We start from the raw sequence: 14,259 nt of genomic DNA on the forward strand, positions 1-14,259 counted from the left end.
GGTATAGGAACGCTTCCAGTTCATCTTTGTGTCCCCTGAATTCTGGGATGCATTGCAGTGCATCCGCCATCGGGAAAACGTAATCTGCCGCTCGGCTCATATTTATTTTATTTAGTTGTTTCCCAATAATAAAACTGCTTCTACAGAATATGTTTTTTAAATTTTCGATATGATCCCCAAAACTGGGTGTGTCTTGAATTTCTACCTAGCTGATTTGGAGGCTTTTTTTAACAAATTCTTCTTCTAATTTTTCTAATTGTTCAAGTGCGCTTGCGCGGTTTCCGCGCTCTCCGTCGTGCTTCTCCTCCCCTGATTCCTGAGTTTCTACAAGGGTCGATGAAAGCGGGGGATCTTCAAAAATCACCGATCGCTCTAAGTTCGCCAACTGATCTTCTGCAAGATCTGATGTCTCAAACTCAAGACAATTTTCTGATAATCTTCTATTTCTGTTTGGCTCAGGAACAATCGCCGAGTTATTTAAGATTTTCAATGCCAGACACACTTTCGATTGAACAAGTGTGTACTGATCTGTTAATCTATTCCAATGTTCTGGCGTTAAATTCGAATTTTCATACTCTTTTAAAATTTCCGAAAAGTCGTTTAAAGCGTCGCTTAATAATTTTCTTCTATTAGCGACTGCCGCCCGCGTTCTCGGCCTGTTTATGTTATTGCTCAGATTATGGTACTCCTGGTAGACATAATCCTTAAGCTCTTTTAATCTTGACATTTATGGTCATAACCGTCTAACACCTATTCTGCTTTTGCAATATGCCGCATAATAAAAAAGGAAATGACTCACTCACCCGAGTATCCTTGACACAGGGCCGGTCATCGTTGTTGACTTCAATTTCCACTACGTAACTTCGGCACCTTCTTAATACGACAATTCACTATATCGAATATCTGCCAACGTCGAAACTGACACTTACATGAAAAAAAACGATCGCACTTTACAAGTCGTCTTCAGCAGCAAAACACAGCACCTTTTCCCCGCATACGAATGTCACTCGCTTGGGTTTGCCACCAACTCAGTTCACTTCCATGCAAAAAGCGAGAAAAGAGAACACTTTTTGTCAACGTCTTTTCTCGATTTTCGTTTTTTTTTTTTTTCTCTTTCACTAGCAGCACTACTTTCCAAGCTGCTGACCTCGATAAATCGTTAAGTACTTTTTCTTCAGTTCTCTTTCTTTCCTTTTTTTTATAAATAACACACTCTTTTCCCTCCGCGAGCACTACTTGGATTAAAACTCCGAAAAACTATTTCATTTTTCACTAAACCACAGATATTTAAACCACTACTTTTTCTTTTTGCTTCCTTAGCGTGATTACTACGACCGAGTTTACGACCGCGTCTGACTTCCGAGATACGTCCGAAGATTAAAGAAAAGATTCAATGGCGCAGAAAAGACCACGCGCTGTCACCACATGTGTAGGTATACCTGTATCCTGGGTATAACCTACCAGGACTTTCTCCAGAAAACCCTGTACGCGCAATGGGCGCGGAATTAATACACACAGATTAACGTGGACTAACTGACTTTATTTTCGTACATCACTACTTAAATATACCCTACCGGTAACTCAGAGAGAGAGACTTTCTCCACTCTCTGTTTACCTTACTAATCTCTTAACCTAATCTAGTACTGCTAAAGTACGGGCGGCGTTTTGTTTACAACACAAAACTTGTTTATTTTGGTTGAGTTTGTTTGCCGGTGGCACAGCAGAAGGCTGCGCGAAGTTCTTTGCCACCTGTGGCATAATCTGTTGATACATAGAGTGTTGACAGAGCCGTTCGCGGTCCTCTGTCAAGGGAACCAAATGTTTCGCTTGACTAAAGCATAGCAGAAGGCTATGCCCTCCTAGGAACAACATTTAACTTTAATTATAAGGCTCGTGACGGAGCATTGGGTTCTTCGCAGGGTGTGACGTCACAGTATTGCCAAATGTGGAGAATTTGGACACAAGAGCATGAATTGCAAAAATTGTGATGCATGCTCTAGGTGTAGCCAAAACCATAAGACATCTGAGTGTACATCTACTGTATTGAAATGCGTCAATTGTGTAAAAACGAATAAAGAGCGTAAAACTAATTTGGACGTCAACCATGCCGCTTTCAGTTCAGAGTGTTTAATTTATAAAAGACTATTCGAGCAAAAGAAAAGCAGCTTGCGTTTCAATAAATAGCAAACAAGTTCCAACGAGAATGTGAATAAGTTTGATTGTTTGTATTTTAATATTGCGGGGTTGACAACAAACTACGTTGCATTACGTCAGATTGTTGAAGATAAACGTCCACTTTTGGTGTTTTTATTAGAGACTCACATTGTCGATGATGAAGCATTTGAACAAAATAGTATTCCGGGATACAATGTTGCTGCTTGTTTATCACATTCTAGGCAAACTGGCGGTGTTGCTATTTATGTCAGAGAATCAGTTCAATTCCAGCTTTGTAACAAAGAAGCTAAGGATGGTAACTGGTTCTTGGGCATTACAGTAGTTGGTGGCATGAAGGTCGGCAATTATGGTGTTTTGTATCATTCTCCTAATGCTAGTGACCGCCGTTTTCTTGAAATATTGGAAAACTGGCTTGATGAATTTCTTGATTTGAGTAAAATAAATATAGTGACGGGCGATTTTAATATTAACTGGCGAGATGATGCAAATTCGAATCATTTGAAGCGTTTAGTTGAGTCTTTCAATTTGAAACAAAGTGTAGATGAATATACGCGTATTTCCCAGCGGAGTAGAACTTTGATTGACCATGTTTATTGCAATTTTGATTCGATTCGTTCAGTTACGAATTCTGATATGAAAATAACCGATCATGAGACATTAGTAATTAATGTTCTAGAAAACTTGAATAATAATAATGATTCAATAAAATTGAAATGCTGGAGAAAATATTCGAAACAGGCTGTTTCGAACCTTGTTGAGAGAAGCTTGGGTTTTCCAATCGCGACCGGTAGTTTAGATGAATCTGCAGCTGTTCTTACTAACATTTTGAAGACGTGTACGAATCAATTAGTTGAACATAAATTTGTTTCGCTGAAAAACTCGAACAGCTGGTATAGTTTGGATCTTTTGCGCCTAAAGCGCAAGAGAGATAAACTGTACAAAAAGTTTTGTAGATCAAACAATCAGAATCATTGGATTGAGTACACGTTCGCGCGTAATAAATATTCACAAGCGATTAAAAAGAAGCGTTGTGAATATATCCAGAGAAAGATTGTTCAACATCAAAATAACAGCAAAGATTTATGGAAAATTTTGAAATCTTTGTTGAAACCTAGTAATTGTAAACCGCGGTCCATAACTTTTGAAGGCACATTAGAACATTCAGAACAAATTATTGCATCTAGATTTAATGATTATTTTGTCAATAGTGTTTCATTGATCAATCAATCCATTGAATTGGTCGAGGAACCCGACGAAATAAAACAGCCGATTAACAGTAGTTGTACATTTGATGGTTTTCACCCAATCACGTTAGATGAAATGAGAAAAATTTGTTTTTCATTAGGTAAAACGGCTGGAGTAGATAATGTAAATGCTAGAGTTATTCAAGATTGCTTCAATGTCATTGGTCACACTTTGCTGGACCTCATCAATGAATCGTTGCAAACAGGGCACGTGCCTTTGGTGTGGAAAGAATCGTTGGTTGTTCCGATTCAAAAGGTTGCTGGAACGATTAAAGCCGAAGACTTTCGTCCCATCAACATGTTACACACATTAGAAAAGATTTTAGAACTAGTTGTTTAAAGCCAGCTTCTAGAATATTTAAATAGTAACTCGTTGCTAATTCCAGAGCAAACAGGCTACCGGGAAGGCCACTCATGTGAAACCGCGTTAAACTTAGTACTAGCAAAATGGAAAGATAACTTAAAAAATAGAGACACAATATTTGCTGTTTTTTTGGATCTAAAACGCGCTTTTGAGACAATTTCTAGGCCCTTATTGTTGAACACAATCAAGCGCTTTGGAATTTCGAGTACTGCATTCAGATGGTTTGAAAGCTACTTGTCTGACAGAACTCAATGGACTGTTTTTAATGATTCTGTTTCTAGTCCCGTGGAGAATGATCTTGGAGTTCCACAGGGAAGTGTATTAGGGCCCCTTTTGTTCATTATGTATATAAATGACATGCGACGAGTTTTACGTTTTTGTGATATTAATCTTTTTGCCGATGACACCGTATTATTCATTGCAGCTAAGAATGTAGAAGAAGCCGTTTCACACTTGAACGAAGATTTACGTTCTCTAAGCAGATGGTTGAAGTATAAGCAATTGAAATTGAATATTGATAAAACTAAATTTATGATTTTCTCGCGCACCGTTGTAAATGATGATGTCTCTGTTTTGATTGATGATGAGGCAATTGGTCGCGTTCGGGAGATTTAATATCTTGGCGTGATTATTGATGACAATCTAAAGTTCAACGCTCACATTGACAATGTCATCAAGAAAATTGCCAAAAAGTATGGAATTCTATGCCGTCTGAAAAACGAATTGACGATTAGTAGTAAAATACAGCTATACAAGTCAATCATCTCTCCACATTTGGATTTTTGCCCTATGACGTACATTTTAAGTTGTAAAGTAGGCAATGTATGTGATTTTTTCGAGTACGCGAATTGAAATTTCTCTTTTCTGAAAACTAGTTGATCTCTTGGCGAACGAGAAGTCCACTAACTGAAACTAATTCCAGTTTATACAATTATTACTGCGTTTATTCTAACTAATACAAATACATAAATCAATTTTCGGAGACCTCATGTCACTAGCGGCCTGGTTTCAGCGAGAATTGCCCACCAAGAAGATGAAATGTTAATCTCTGTCATCACCAGTAGCTAACTTTTACTACTACAAACTTCACATCACAGAGTAATGAAGAAAATATTTAATGCTTATCACAGAGTTCCTTCCGCGTGCATGTTCAGCTACTCTGAACTGTAGAAAGGCAGGATATTTTTGATTTCCACTCAGTTTCTTCCATAAAAAATGCGGTCCGTCGCTCATTGCTTATTGTATCGCACGCTGGAAATTTCAACAATGAAGGTATACCTTGTCTGCTAGTCTGCTGGTCTGCTCCACTTTCATATAAACGTAAAAAACATCGAAATTGCGATTGATTCAAATTGATGGACCACTAAAAGTTAGCGATCAGCATATACACACATAAAAATGTGTAGAGCCTCTTCTAAATCTGTTCATTATTTTAAGACCCCAATATTGAAACAGCCCAAGTTAAAATTTTGAAAATATTTGATGCTCGCATGAGAAATTTAAAAATTTCGGTTTTTGATAATTGTAAAACTCGAAATTATTAGAATACACAAGATAACCAGGGCACTGGAGATCAACAAAGTAATATTTAAACTTGACAGTTTTACTCACATCCATTCTGTATGGCAGTGGTTTAACATTCATGCACTTACCAAACTTTGCAAGCATCAGCGTGATGACATAACTTGCTCTTTTGTCTATTTAAAACATTGTGAACTTTTTGATAATCAGCGAATTAGTAAAGTGCTAGATTAAACCATAAAAACAGTACGAAACCTCCATTGGCTCTTTGGAAGCGCACAGCTGTGTCTCGAACACATGATGGTTACTTTATGCTATCGGATTTTCACCACCCACCAAACTACCACAAAACGTTGGCGGGTGTGCTGCTCATGGCGTTGGAAAAATAGGCAATTAGGCTCCCATATCTCGCAGCGCCATGGTGGCTCTTTTTGCAGCGTAGTTAAGAAGGGAAAAGCATAATATTTGCCTACGTTTTCGCTGAATGTTTAATTTCGAGCACGTTGCAGATGACTTCGGATTTGGGTTACTTGAGTAGGGAAACGAGATAACAGAATGGGAATGGGACCAACGCGGTACTTTTATAACTAGTAAGGTAGGTAGTATTTGTATAACACTTCAGAAACGGTTCAATGTTACCGTCAACGAAGATGCTATAAACTCACTTTTGTGTGAGCTGAATATGCGAACTGCATAAATAATCAAGACTAATCACAAGCCTCAAAATTACTGTAATTAATTTACATAAAAAAAACGATTCCCTGTGAAACGGAATAATAACTGCACAACATTAATACCAAACAACTTTTGTGTATAGCTAACGCTCCTAAACATTATTTCGTTCAACTTTAGGTAGAATAATCACTGAAATTTTTAAAAGGCAGCCTTTCTTCAACATTTACATTATTTGAATTGCACGGTTATTCAACACAAGCGAAGCATTCATTTCTTTAGCGTTTTTTACAAATTTAGGCTTAATTTTATATTTTCAATTCTCCCTATTTTACCTTTGCTTTCAAAATATAATCTAGATTGATTTTAGGAAAACAAAATATTCAAAACAGAAATAATATTTACACCAGCAAAATGTTACTGGATAGAGTGTTCAGGGAAAAAATCCGAAACATATTTTTTGGCGATACACATTTTTTGACACACACTCTGCTGGAAAATGTAGACTCGCGTCTTCTGATTCTGTCACAGACTTTTATTAGCAAAAATGCTGGGAATATGACGTCTTATAAAATTATTAGGGAGTTAAAATCATCAGCGTAATTGAGGAAACAATTTAGGACGACCTATTTTTTCATTTTTTGTTCGATTCAGCTCAATTAGGGTGTTATAAATGTTCATTACAATACGGTCCTTAGTCCCAACTTGACGTCTAATATTTGAACTTCCCTTCAGCGGGCATCTCTAAATGCAACCTGATTCGCTTTGATTCTTCCTTATTTTTTAGCGAAAACATTAGTAGCTATTGTAGTAGAGCATAGAGAGCGTCTAACAGACCGCTTGTTCAAATGAAATCATCATGTATCCTTACATTGTGTATCGTTCGTTCTCTTTCATACATCTCACCAACCGTAAAAAAATAAATCCTACGAAAACAACCAAACCTTCCAACTAACACATAACAGGACAGTACGAATCCCAAGTGGAAATCGACGGTAAATTTCGTTTGTTGTTTGTGTCTTCTTTGTAAACCTTGCACTGCCATTTTCCATTGTTGTACGTTTTTCTATTACTCGCATTTAGTTCGAATTTGTAGTGCAAAAATTCTCTTTAGACCTACTAGAAGCCTCTTCCCGCCGAGCACGATTCACTGATAGAATTCTCGTTTCAACTCTAAATAACTTGTTCTGCATATAGGCATGTTAGAGAGAGGAAAAAGGGAGACGCTTCACGTCCCTACAGTACTCACTTAGCCGTCTATATCTGTTTCCTTTCCTCACTTTCCCCCATTTCATTGCCTTAACTCTAGCCGTTTTAAAGGCAGTAGCCAGCCCCAGAAGCACTTAAAACTACTCTCATAATAAATCCACTTGCCAGCGATGACCGTTGAGTGAGTTCCCAACTGAAAAAAAAATACACAGATAAATTCCAACTCCTATTGAAGTTTTTGCTATTGTGAACGAACTGTGTGCAACATCATCCCTGACAGGTAAGCTAGATTGACATAAAATGTGAACAAGAATCATGATAGTGAAGGATTTTCGCACAATTGATATTGCCATTCTACGGTGGGTGGCGGTCGTGGCGGAGTGATTGCAATTTAGTTCCGCCAGTCAACTATCGGGATTACCGAGCACCACGACATGCAAGCTGCAAAGAATGCATGTTCAGTCACCGATTCGAATGTTTTTTTTTCATCCTGTTGACTGATTGTTTTGTTACTACCGACCATCATGAATTATGAGTGATCAATTAAAAAGTAATTTTCGAAACAGTTTATTCCGCCAGCGAATAGCCGGACGAAGGGGCTTTAATCCTTCTTTGTTTATTTTTCATTTTGTGTTACTTTTTTCGAGCTATGAAAGTAATATACATGTTTGTTGGCGGTCATGGATATGTAACAACCTTTATCATATCATGTTAATTCATTTTTGGCGAGTGATGGTTCACCGTAGTTGTATGCATGAAGGTAATTTGGGAGTTCGAACCTTATAGTATTGATAGGAGTGATGAGTGATATTTCTATGTAACTGCAATTGTGATCATTTTCTATAGAAAATGATCACAATTGCAGTTACATAGAAATACCAGTCTTAAATTTTATAGCAATTGAAAACAACTCAACTTTAATAGTGCCTTCGGTGAATTTAAAAAATACAGTGGAGATTCAGCAACGGGTTTTCTAGATGATAAAATGACTTTTATCATCTAGAAAAACCGTTGCTGAATCGCTACTGTATTTTTTAAATTTACCGAAGGCACTATTAACTTTTGTTATGTGAAAATTACAAGAAATCGCATAATGCTGATTGTCTATTAAACTACGATAATATCTCGTTCCATTCATTTTTCCCCAATATTTGAGAAATACTAGACCATATTACAACAACAACAACAACAACATTACAACAAACGATAATTTGGGAAAAGACATTCCAAAACCATTACGTAAGGTGGGGTATTTACGTGGTAGTTATTCGAAATCGTCAAAAACATAACATAACATTGAGATCAGAGAACTATAAGGAAAATGCAGAAATATACAACCCTGTAAAAATCTGCAAACGGATTCCATAAAAATGCGTTTTGCAAAAACCTAAATATATATCTCTGGTTGAGAATAGAAAATGCTAAAAATGAATGCATCAATTAAAACTAAAAAAAAACACCGAGTAGGGAGTTACTGTCGCTTTTTTGTTTTGATTTATCGGAACGATAACAGTCACAAATTTTAGAAACTAATCCAGAGCTTTAGATTCTATGTATCATTCATGCAAAGCCACATTCTTTTTGAAATGGCCTTTGTTTGACCTTTCGTTCATTCGACACAGACTTCGCAGCCAACCGTTAGTACACAGGTCAAGAAGCTAGCGCTACGATCCTATTGACTCTGACGGTCTCTTCCAACCATCGTACTTAGAGACCAACGGGAAGGTTATCACTTATAACAATTTCAAAATTAAAATGCTTCAGTATAAAAGTCAAAATCAATTAACAAAGTAATGTGTTCTACACCTTCACTGTCTGTGATCGCATAATTGTAACATTCCACATTTTGTGGATTTCGCAGGGCCGGATTTTGACGCTGGGGGGCCCGGGGCAAATTTGTTTGTGAGGCCCTCTTTTCTTAAAACATCTAGAGATAACGTTCTGGAAGGTGACAAACAAAATAAAGGTCGCCCTAGGACTAGGGGGCCCCTTCAATCGGGAGGCCCGGGGCATTTTCCCCCTTTGCCCCCCCCCCTCAAATCCGGGCCTGGGATTTCCTGCTTTTTATTAGGAAATGCCTAAAATAGTATGTACTTTTTACATCTGAAAAATTATGCTTATGTTTGTTCGAAAAAAGTCGTAAAAAATACCAAGTTGTTTTGTCACATAGCTTAAATACTTGCATAATTGTCACACTACTTATCTTTTTTAACTTTTTGTCAAAAAAGCTTCCATCCAAATCCACATAGGCATCCTTTGGAACTCGGAAGTTATTCGGTCCGGTTAGCAACCACCGGCGATCCGTTTCTGATGTTCAGCTCATGCTCATCTATATACAAGATAAACTTCGTTACCGCAGATCGACTTGAACTGTCCTACAGTACGGTCGCATTTTACCAACAGCTCGAGGCTAAGTCGTAGACTACCGAGAGATATTAAAATTTTGTTTTTCGCTTTCAACAGGCAATCTTTTTGAAAGACTACCTGTTGAAAGGCAAATTAATAAATTTGTTTTTAAAGTTAACGAGTGTTTAGTGAATTAATTTGGTTTGAGATATTTCTACTCAAATTCTATAGTGAAGTGAAAGTGTAGTGAAGTTGTCCAGTTATGCCTGGAAAAATAAAAAAGCTCGCTTTGATGCGGCATCAAGGAAACGTGAGGCATCTCCTCCAAGTGACACTGAAATTTCGACTAACAGGTATGATATTCTTTCTTCTGTTGGGGATCTAGAATTCCAAACTTCTTATACGGAGCATAAAGCCGTTATGAAAAAGGTTAAAGTTCCACCTATTGTGGTATTTGTAACAAACTTTGAAGCATTTCGATCAGAACTTTCATCATTTCTATCGAATGTGAAAGTTAATTTTCAAATTGGTCGCCAAGGCGAAATTCGTATTTTGGCCGAATCTTTTGATGGCCATAAACATCTTTTACAGTATTCGACTGAAAAGATGTATAAATTTTACTCTTTTGCTGCCAAAAACGAGAGACCGTTTAAGGCTGTGTTGAAAGGTCTCTCAAATGATCAAAGTATTGATGAAATCAAAGATTGTTTGTCAGAATCACTTGGTTTTGCCCCCAACCAAGTAATTTTGATGAAACGAAAGGCAAATGCGAAAATTTTTCAAACTGGAATACATCAGGAAAATTACTTAGTACATTTTGATCGTTCCAAAGTACGTAGTTTAAAATGTTTAGAAAAAGCACGTGTTTTATTCAACGTGCGAATAAAGTGGGAAAATTTCAAGAGACATGGAGGAATCCATAATCTTACGCAATGTCGGAATTGTCAAGCCTATGGTCATGGAACTCGAAACTGCCATATGGCTGCAAAATGTATGATTTGTGGTGACACTAGTCACACGAGAGATATCTGCTCCGTGAAAGAGATCACTAATAGTTTCAAATGTGTAAATTGTGGGGGAAATCACAAATCTAATTTCTTTAATTGTCCTGTAAGGTCAAAAATTATTGCTTCTAGACAACGTAGGAATTCTAAACAACCTGTTGTCAATGTGGGTAATCAAAAGACTTTCAGTACTGTTCAGGCATCACCAGCACTTTTATTAGCAGGTGTGTCTGTAGGTAATAATTTATATTCAGATAACAAATTTCAGAAAAATAATCCTGTTCAGGCAACACCCGGCTGTTCATATGCCAGTGTCCTTTCAGGTAATATTTCAAATTCAAACAGTAACAAACCATTTGTGTTTGGTGCTGAAAAGTCAGCCAGTATTGATTTAGGTAATCCAACTCCCGAATAGATTGAATACCTACAACAATCCATGCTGCAGCTAATGTCCGTTTTGTTGAACTGTAACTCGATGTACGAGGCTGTTCAAGAAGGTATAAAATTTACAACTAATATTGTTATGAAATTGAAATTCAGCAATGATTTTAAATAATGCTGTAAATTTTCTAAATTGGAATGCTCGCTCTTTAAAAGCGAAAGAGGATGAATTTTTCAATTTTTTAACAGTCCACGATGTGCATATTGCAGTTGTGACTGAAACGCTTTTAAAGCCAAATATTAAACTAAAAATGAACCCAAATTTTATAGTTCATAGGTTTGATAGAATTGATGTTGCCGGTGGTGGAGTTGCAATAGTTATCCACCGTCGAATAAAACATCGTGTTTTACCCCATCTTGAAACCAAAGTTATCGAGAGTTTGGGAATTGAAATTTAAACAAGTATTGGCATTTTATTTATAGCCGCAGTGTATTTGCCTTTTCAATGCACTGGTGAGCGGAAAAATTATTTCAAAGGAGATTTGCAAAAACTCACAAGAAATAAATCTACATTTTTAATCATCGGTGATTTTAATGCGAAACATCGATCTTGGAATAATGCTCAAAGCAATTCCAATGGAAAAATGTTGTTTAATGATTGCTCGGCTGGATTTTATTCAGTTTTATTTCCAAATGGTCCTACATGTTATGCTTCTATTAGGAATCCATCTACAATTGATTTGGTACTAACAAATCAAAGCCATTCATGCAGTGATTTATTAACTCATGCTGACTTTGATTCTGATCATCTTCCCATAACATTTTCTATTTCCCATGAAACTATTTTAAATCCCACTATATATGTGTTAAATTATCACAAGACTAATTGGGATAGATATCGTTCTACGATCGAGGAAAATTTGAATGATGATATTATTTTACAAAATAGTGCTGACATTGACAGAGCATTAGGAAATTTTAGCAGCTTAATACTCAATGCCCGGAATTTATCAGTTCCTAAGGCAAGAGTGAAATTTAATGCACCAATTATTAACTTCAACTTCTTATACGTTTGAAGAACATACGGAGACGTCAATACCAAAGATCTCGTGATCCTGCTTTGAAAATTATTTTTCAAGAATTACAAAAGGAAATTAAACATAGATTCACTCTCTTGCGAAATGAGAACTTCATGAGAGAAGTTGAACAACTAAAACCTTATTCAAAACCTTTCTGGAAGCTTTCGACGGTTCTTAAGAAACCCTTGAAGCCCATTCCAGTCCTTAAAGATGGTGATTGCATTTTTCTAACGAATGAACAAAAATCTCAAAAACTTGCTCAGCTGTTTGAGAGTGTTCATAACTTCAATTTGAACGTAGTAAGTCCTATTGAAAATGAAGTAAACCAAAAGTATGTTCAGGTCACCACCCAAGAATTTCTTTCCGAAGAGGTATTGGAGACAAACTTGAATGAGGTGCGAACCATTCTCAAAAAATTCAAAAACATGAAAGCACCAGAAACTATTTTAAATCCAATTTTCTTTATCCTCATCAAAAGACTTTCCGAAAACTCTTTAAATTTCTTGGTAAAAATTTTTAACAGATGCTTTGCACTAGCACATTTTCCTACGAAATGGAAAAATGCCAAAGTCACTCCAATTTTAAAACCCGAAAAGAATCCAGCTGAGGCATCAAGTTATCGACCAATTAGTTTACTTTCCTCTATTAGCAAATTTTTTGAAAGAATAATTCTTAATAGAATGATAACACATATTAATGAGAACTCAATTTTTGCAAATGAGCAGTTTGGTTTTCGCCATGGGCATTCCACTACTCATCAGTTTCTTAGAGTAACAAATATGATTCGAACTAATAAATCTGAAGGCTATTCGACTGGAGCTGCTCTTCTAGATATAGAAAAGGCATTCGACAGTGTTTGGCATAAAGGTTTTATAGCTAATATGTCAAATTTCAGTTTTCCGCTTTACCTCACAAAAATGATACAAAGTTATTTAACTGACCGCACTCTCCAGGTTAACTATCTAAATGGTAAATCTAATAGATTGCCTGTTAGAGCTGGTGTGCCTCAGGGGAGTATCTTTGGCCCAATCTTATATAACATTTTTACTTCTGATCTTCCTGATTTACCACCAGGTTGTGAGAAATCTCTGTTTTGTGACGATACAAGCATTTCCGCAAAAGGAAAAAGCCTTCGTGTTATATGCAGTCGGCTTCAAAAAAAATTAGATATATTTTCTTCATACTTACAAAAATGGAAGATTTCCCCTAATGCTTCAAAAACACAGTTAATTATTTTTCCTCATAAGCCAAGAGTTTCATTTCTCAAACCCACCCATAACCACGTTATTAAGATGAACGGTGTGGTCTTAAATTGGTCTGATCAAGTTAAATACTTAGGGCTAATTTATGATAAGAATCTTACTTTCAAGAAGCACATTGAAAATATCCAGTCAAAGTGCAATAAGTATATCAAATGTTTATATCCTCTTATCAACAGGAATTCTAGACTTTGTCTCAAGAATAAACTGTTAATTTACAAACAAATATTTAGACCAGCAATGTTTTATGCAGTTCCCATCTGGACAAGTTGTTGTGCAACCAGGAAAAAGACACTTCAAAGGATTCAGAATAAACTTTTGAAAATGATTTTGAAGCGTCCTCCCTGGTTTAGCACGAACGAGCTATATAGGCTCACTAATGTAGAAACATTAGAAAATATGTCAAGCCAAATTATTAACAAATTCCGACAAAAATCGTTGCAATCCTCAATCGCAACGATTAGCTCACCTTATAGTCAGTAAGATAGTTTTAAGTTTATTTCAAGTATATTTTAAGTTTCGTTTTATTCGTTTTATTCCTTTTTTTTCCTGACAAGTAGGTTTAATAATTTTCCTACAATTACATTATCTTAACTGCGAAAGCTAATAACATTCAATAATACTAAAAAGCGTACAAATATATATAATAGTGTTGAAATGTCACCATTTGTGGCAGAACACACAATACTAACTCTGAATAGATATTTTAGTACATAAATAAATCATTACAAACTCCCCCCTATAAAAAAAAAAACTTCGTTACCGCTTACCATGCAACGCACATGTGGTTTAAATTAACCGTTGCGTAATTCAGTCAACGATCAATTCGAAAACAACATTTAAATCAACTCAAAAGTTTTGTCTTCACATACAGACATTTGATGCAACCTTCTGTTGCATAGTCGGAAATAGCATATTTTTCCGACATGCCTTCGTTAGAATAAAGTGCTGATACTAGACACCTTGTTTTCCACAGGAGAAACACCGATGACCGCATGGCAGCAA

At 36.3% G+C, this 14,259-nt stretch overlaps 1 protein-coding gene across 11 annotated transcripts in view; it reads left to right on the plus strand.

The window, feature by feature from the left end:
• The window catches only part of LOC129724969 (uncharacterized), a 299,807-nt gene that overhangs the window by 246,705 nt on the left and 38,843 nt on the right, over window positions 1-14,259 (plus strand). For 10 of the 11 annotated variants that reach the window (XM_055680299.1, XM_055680301.1, XM_055680300.1 and 7 more), the window contains one exon: window positions 6,942-6,971. The exons of the other annotated variant lie outside the window; for it this stretch is intronic. In XM_055680299.1, the coding sequence (XP_055536274.1) occupies window positions 6,942-6,971 (30 nt within the window). The remainder of the gene's footprint in view (window positions 1-6,941; window positions 6,972-14,259) is intronic. 11 annotated transcript variants of the gene reach the window in all.

The sequence above is a fragment of the Wyeomyia smithii genome, chromosome 2 (genome assembly GCF_029784165.1).
Source record: "Wyeomyia smithii strain HCP4-BCI-WySm-NY-G18 chromosome 2, ASM2978416v1, whole genome shotgun sequence".
Classification (NCBI taxonomy): domain Eukaryota; kingdom Metazoa; phylum Arthropoda; class Insecta; order Diptera; family Culicidae; genus Wyeomyia; species Wyeomyia smithii.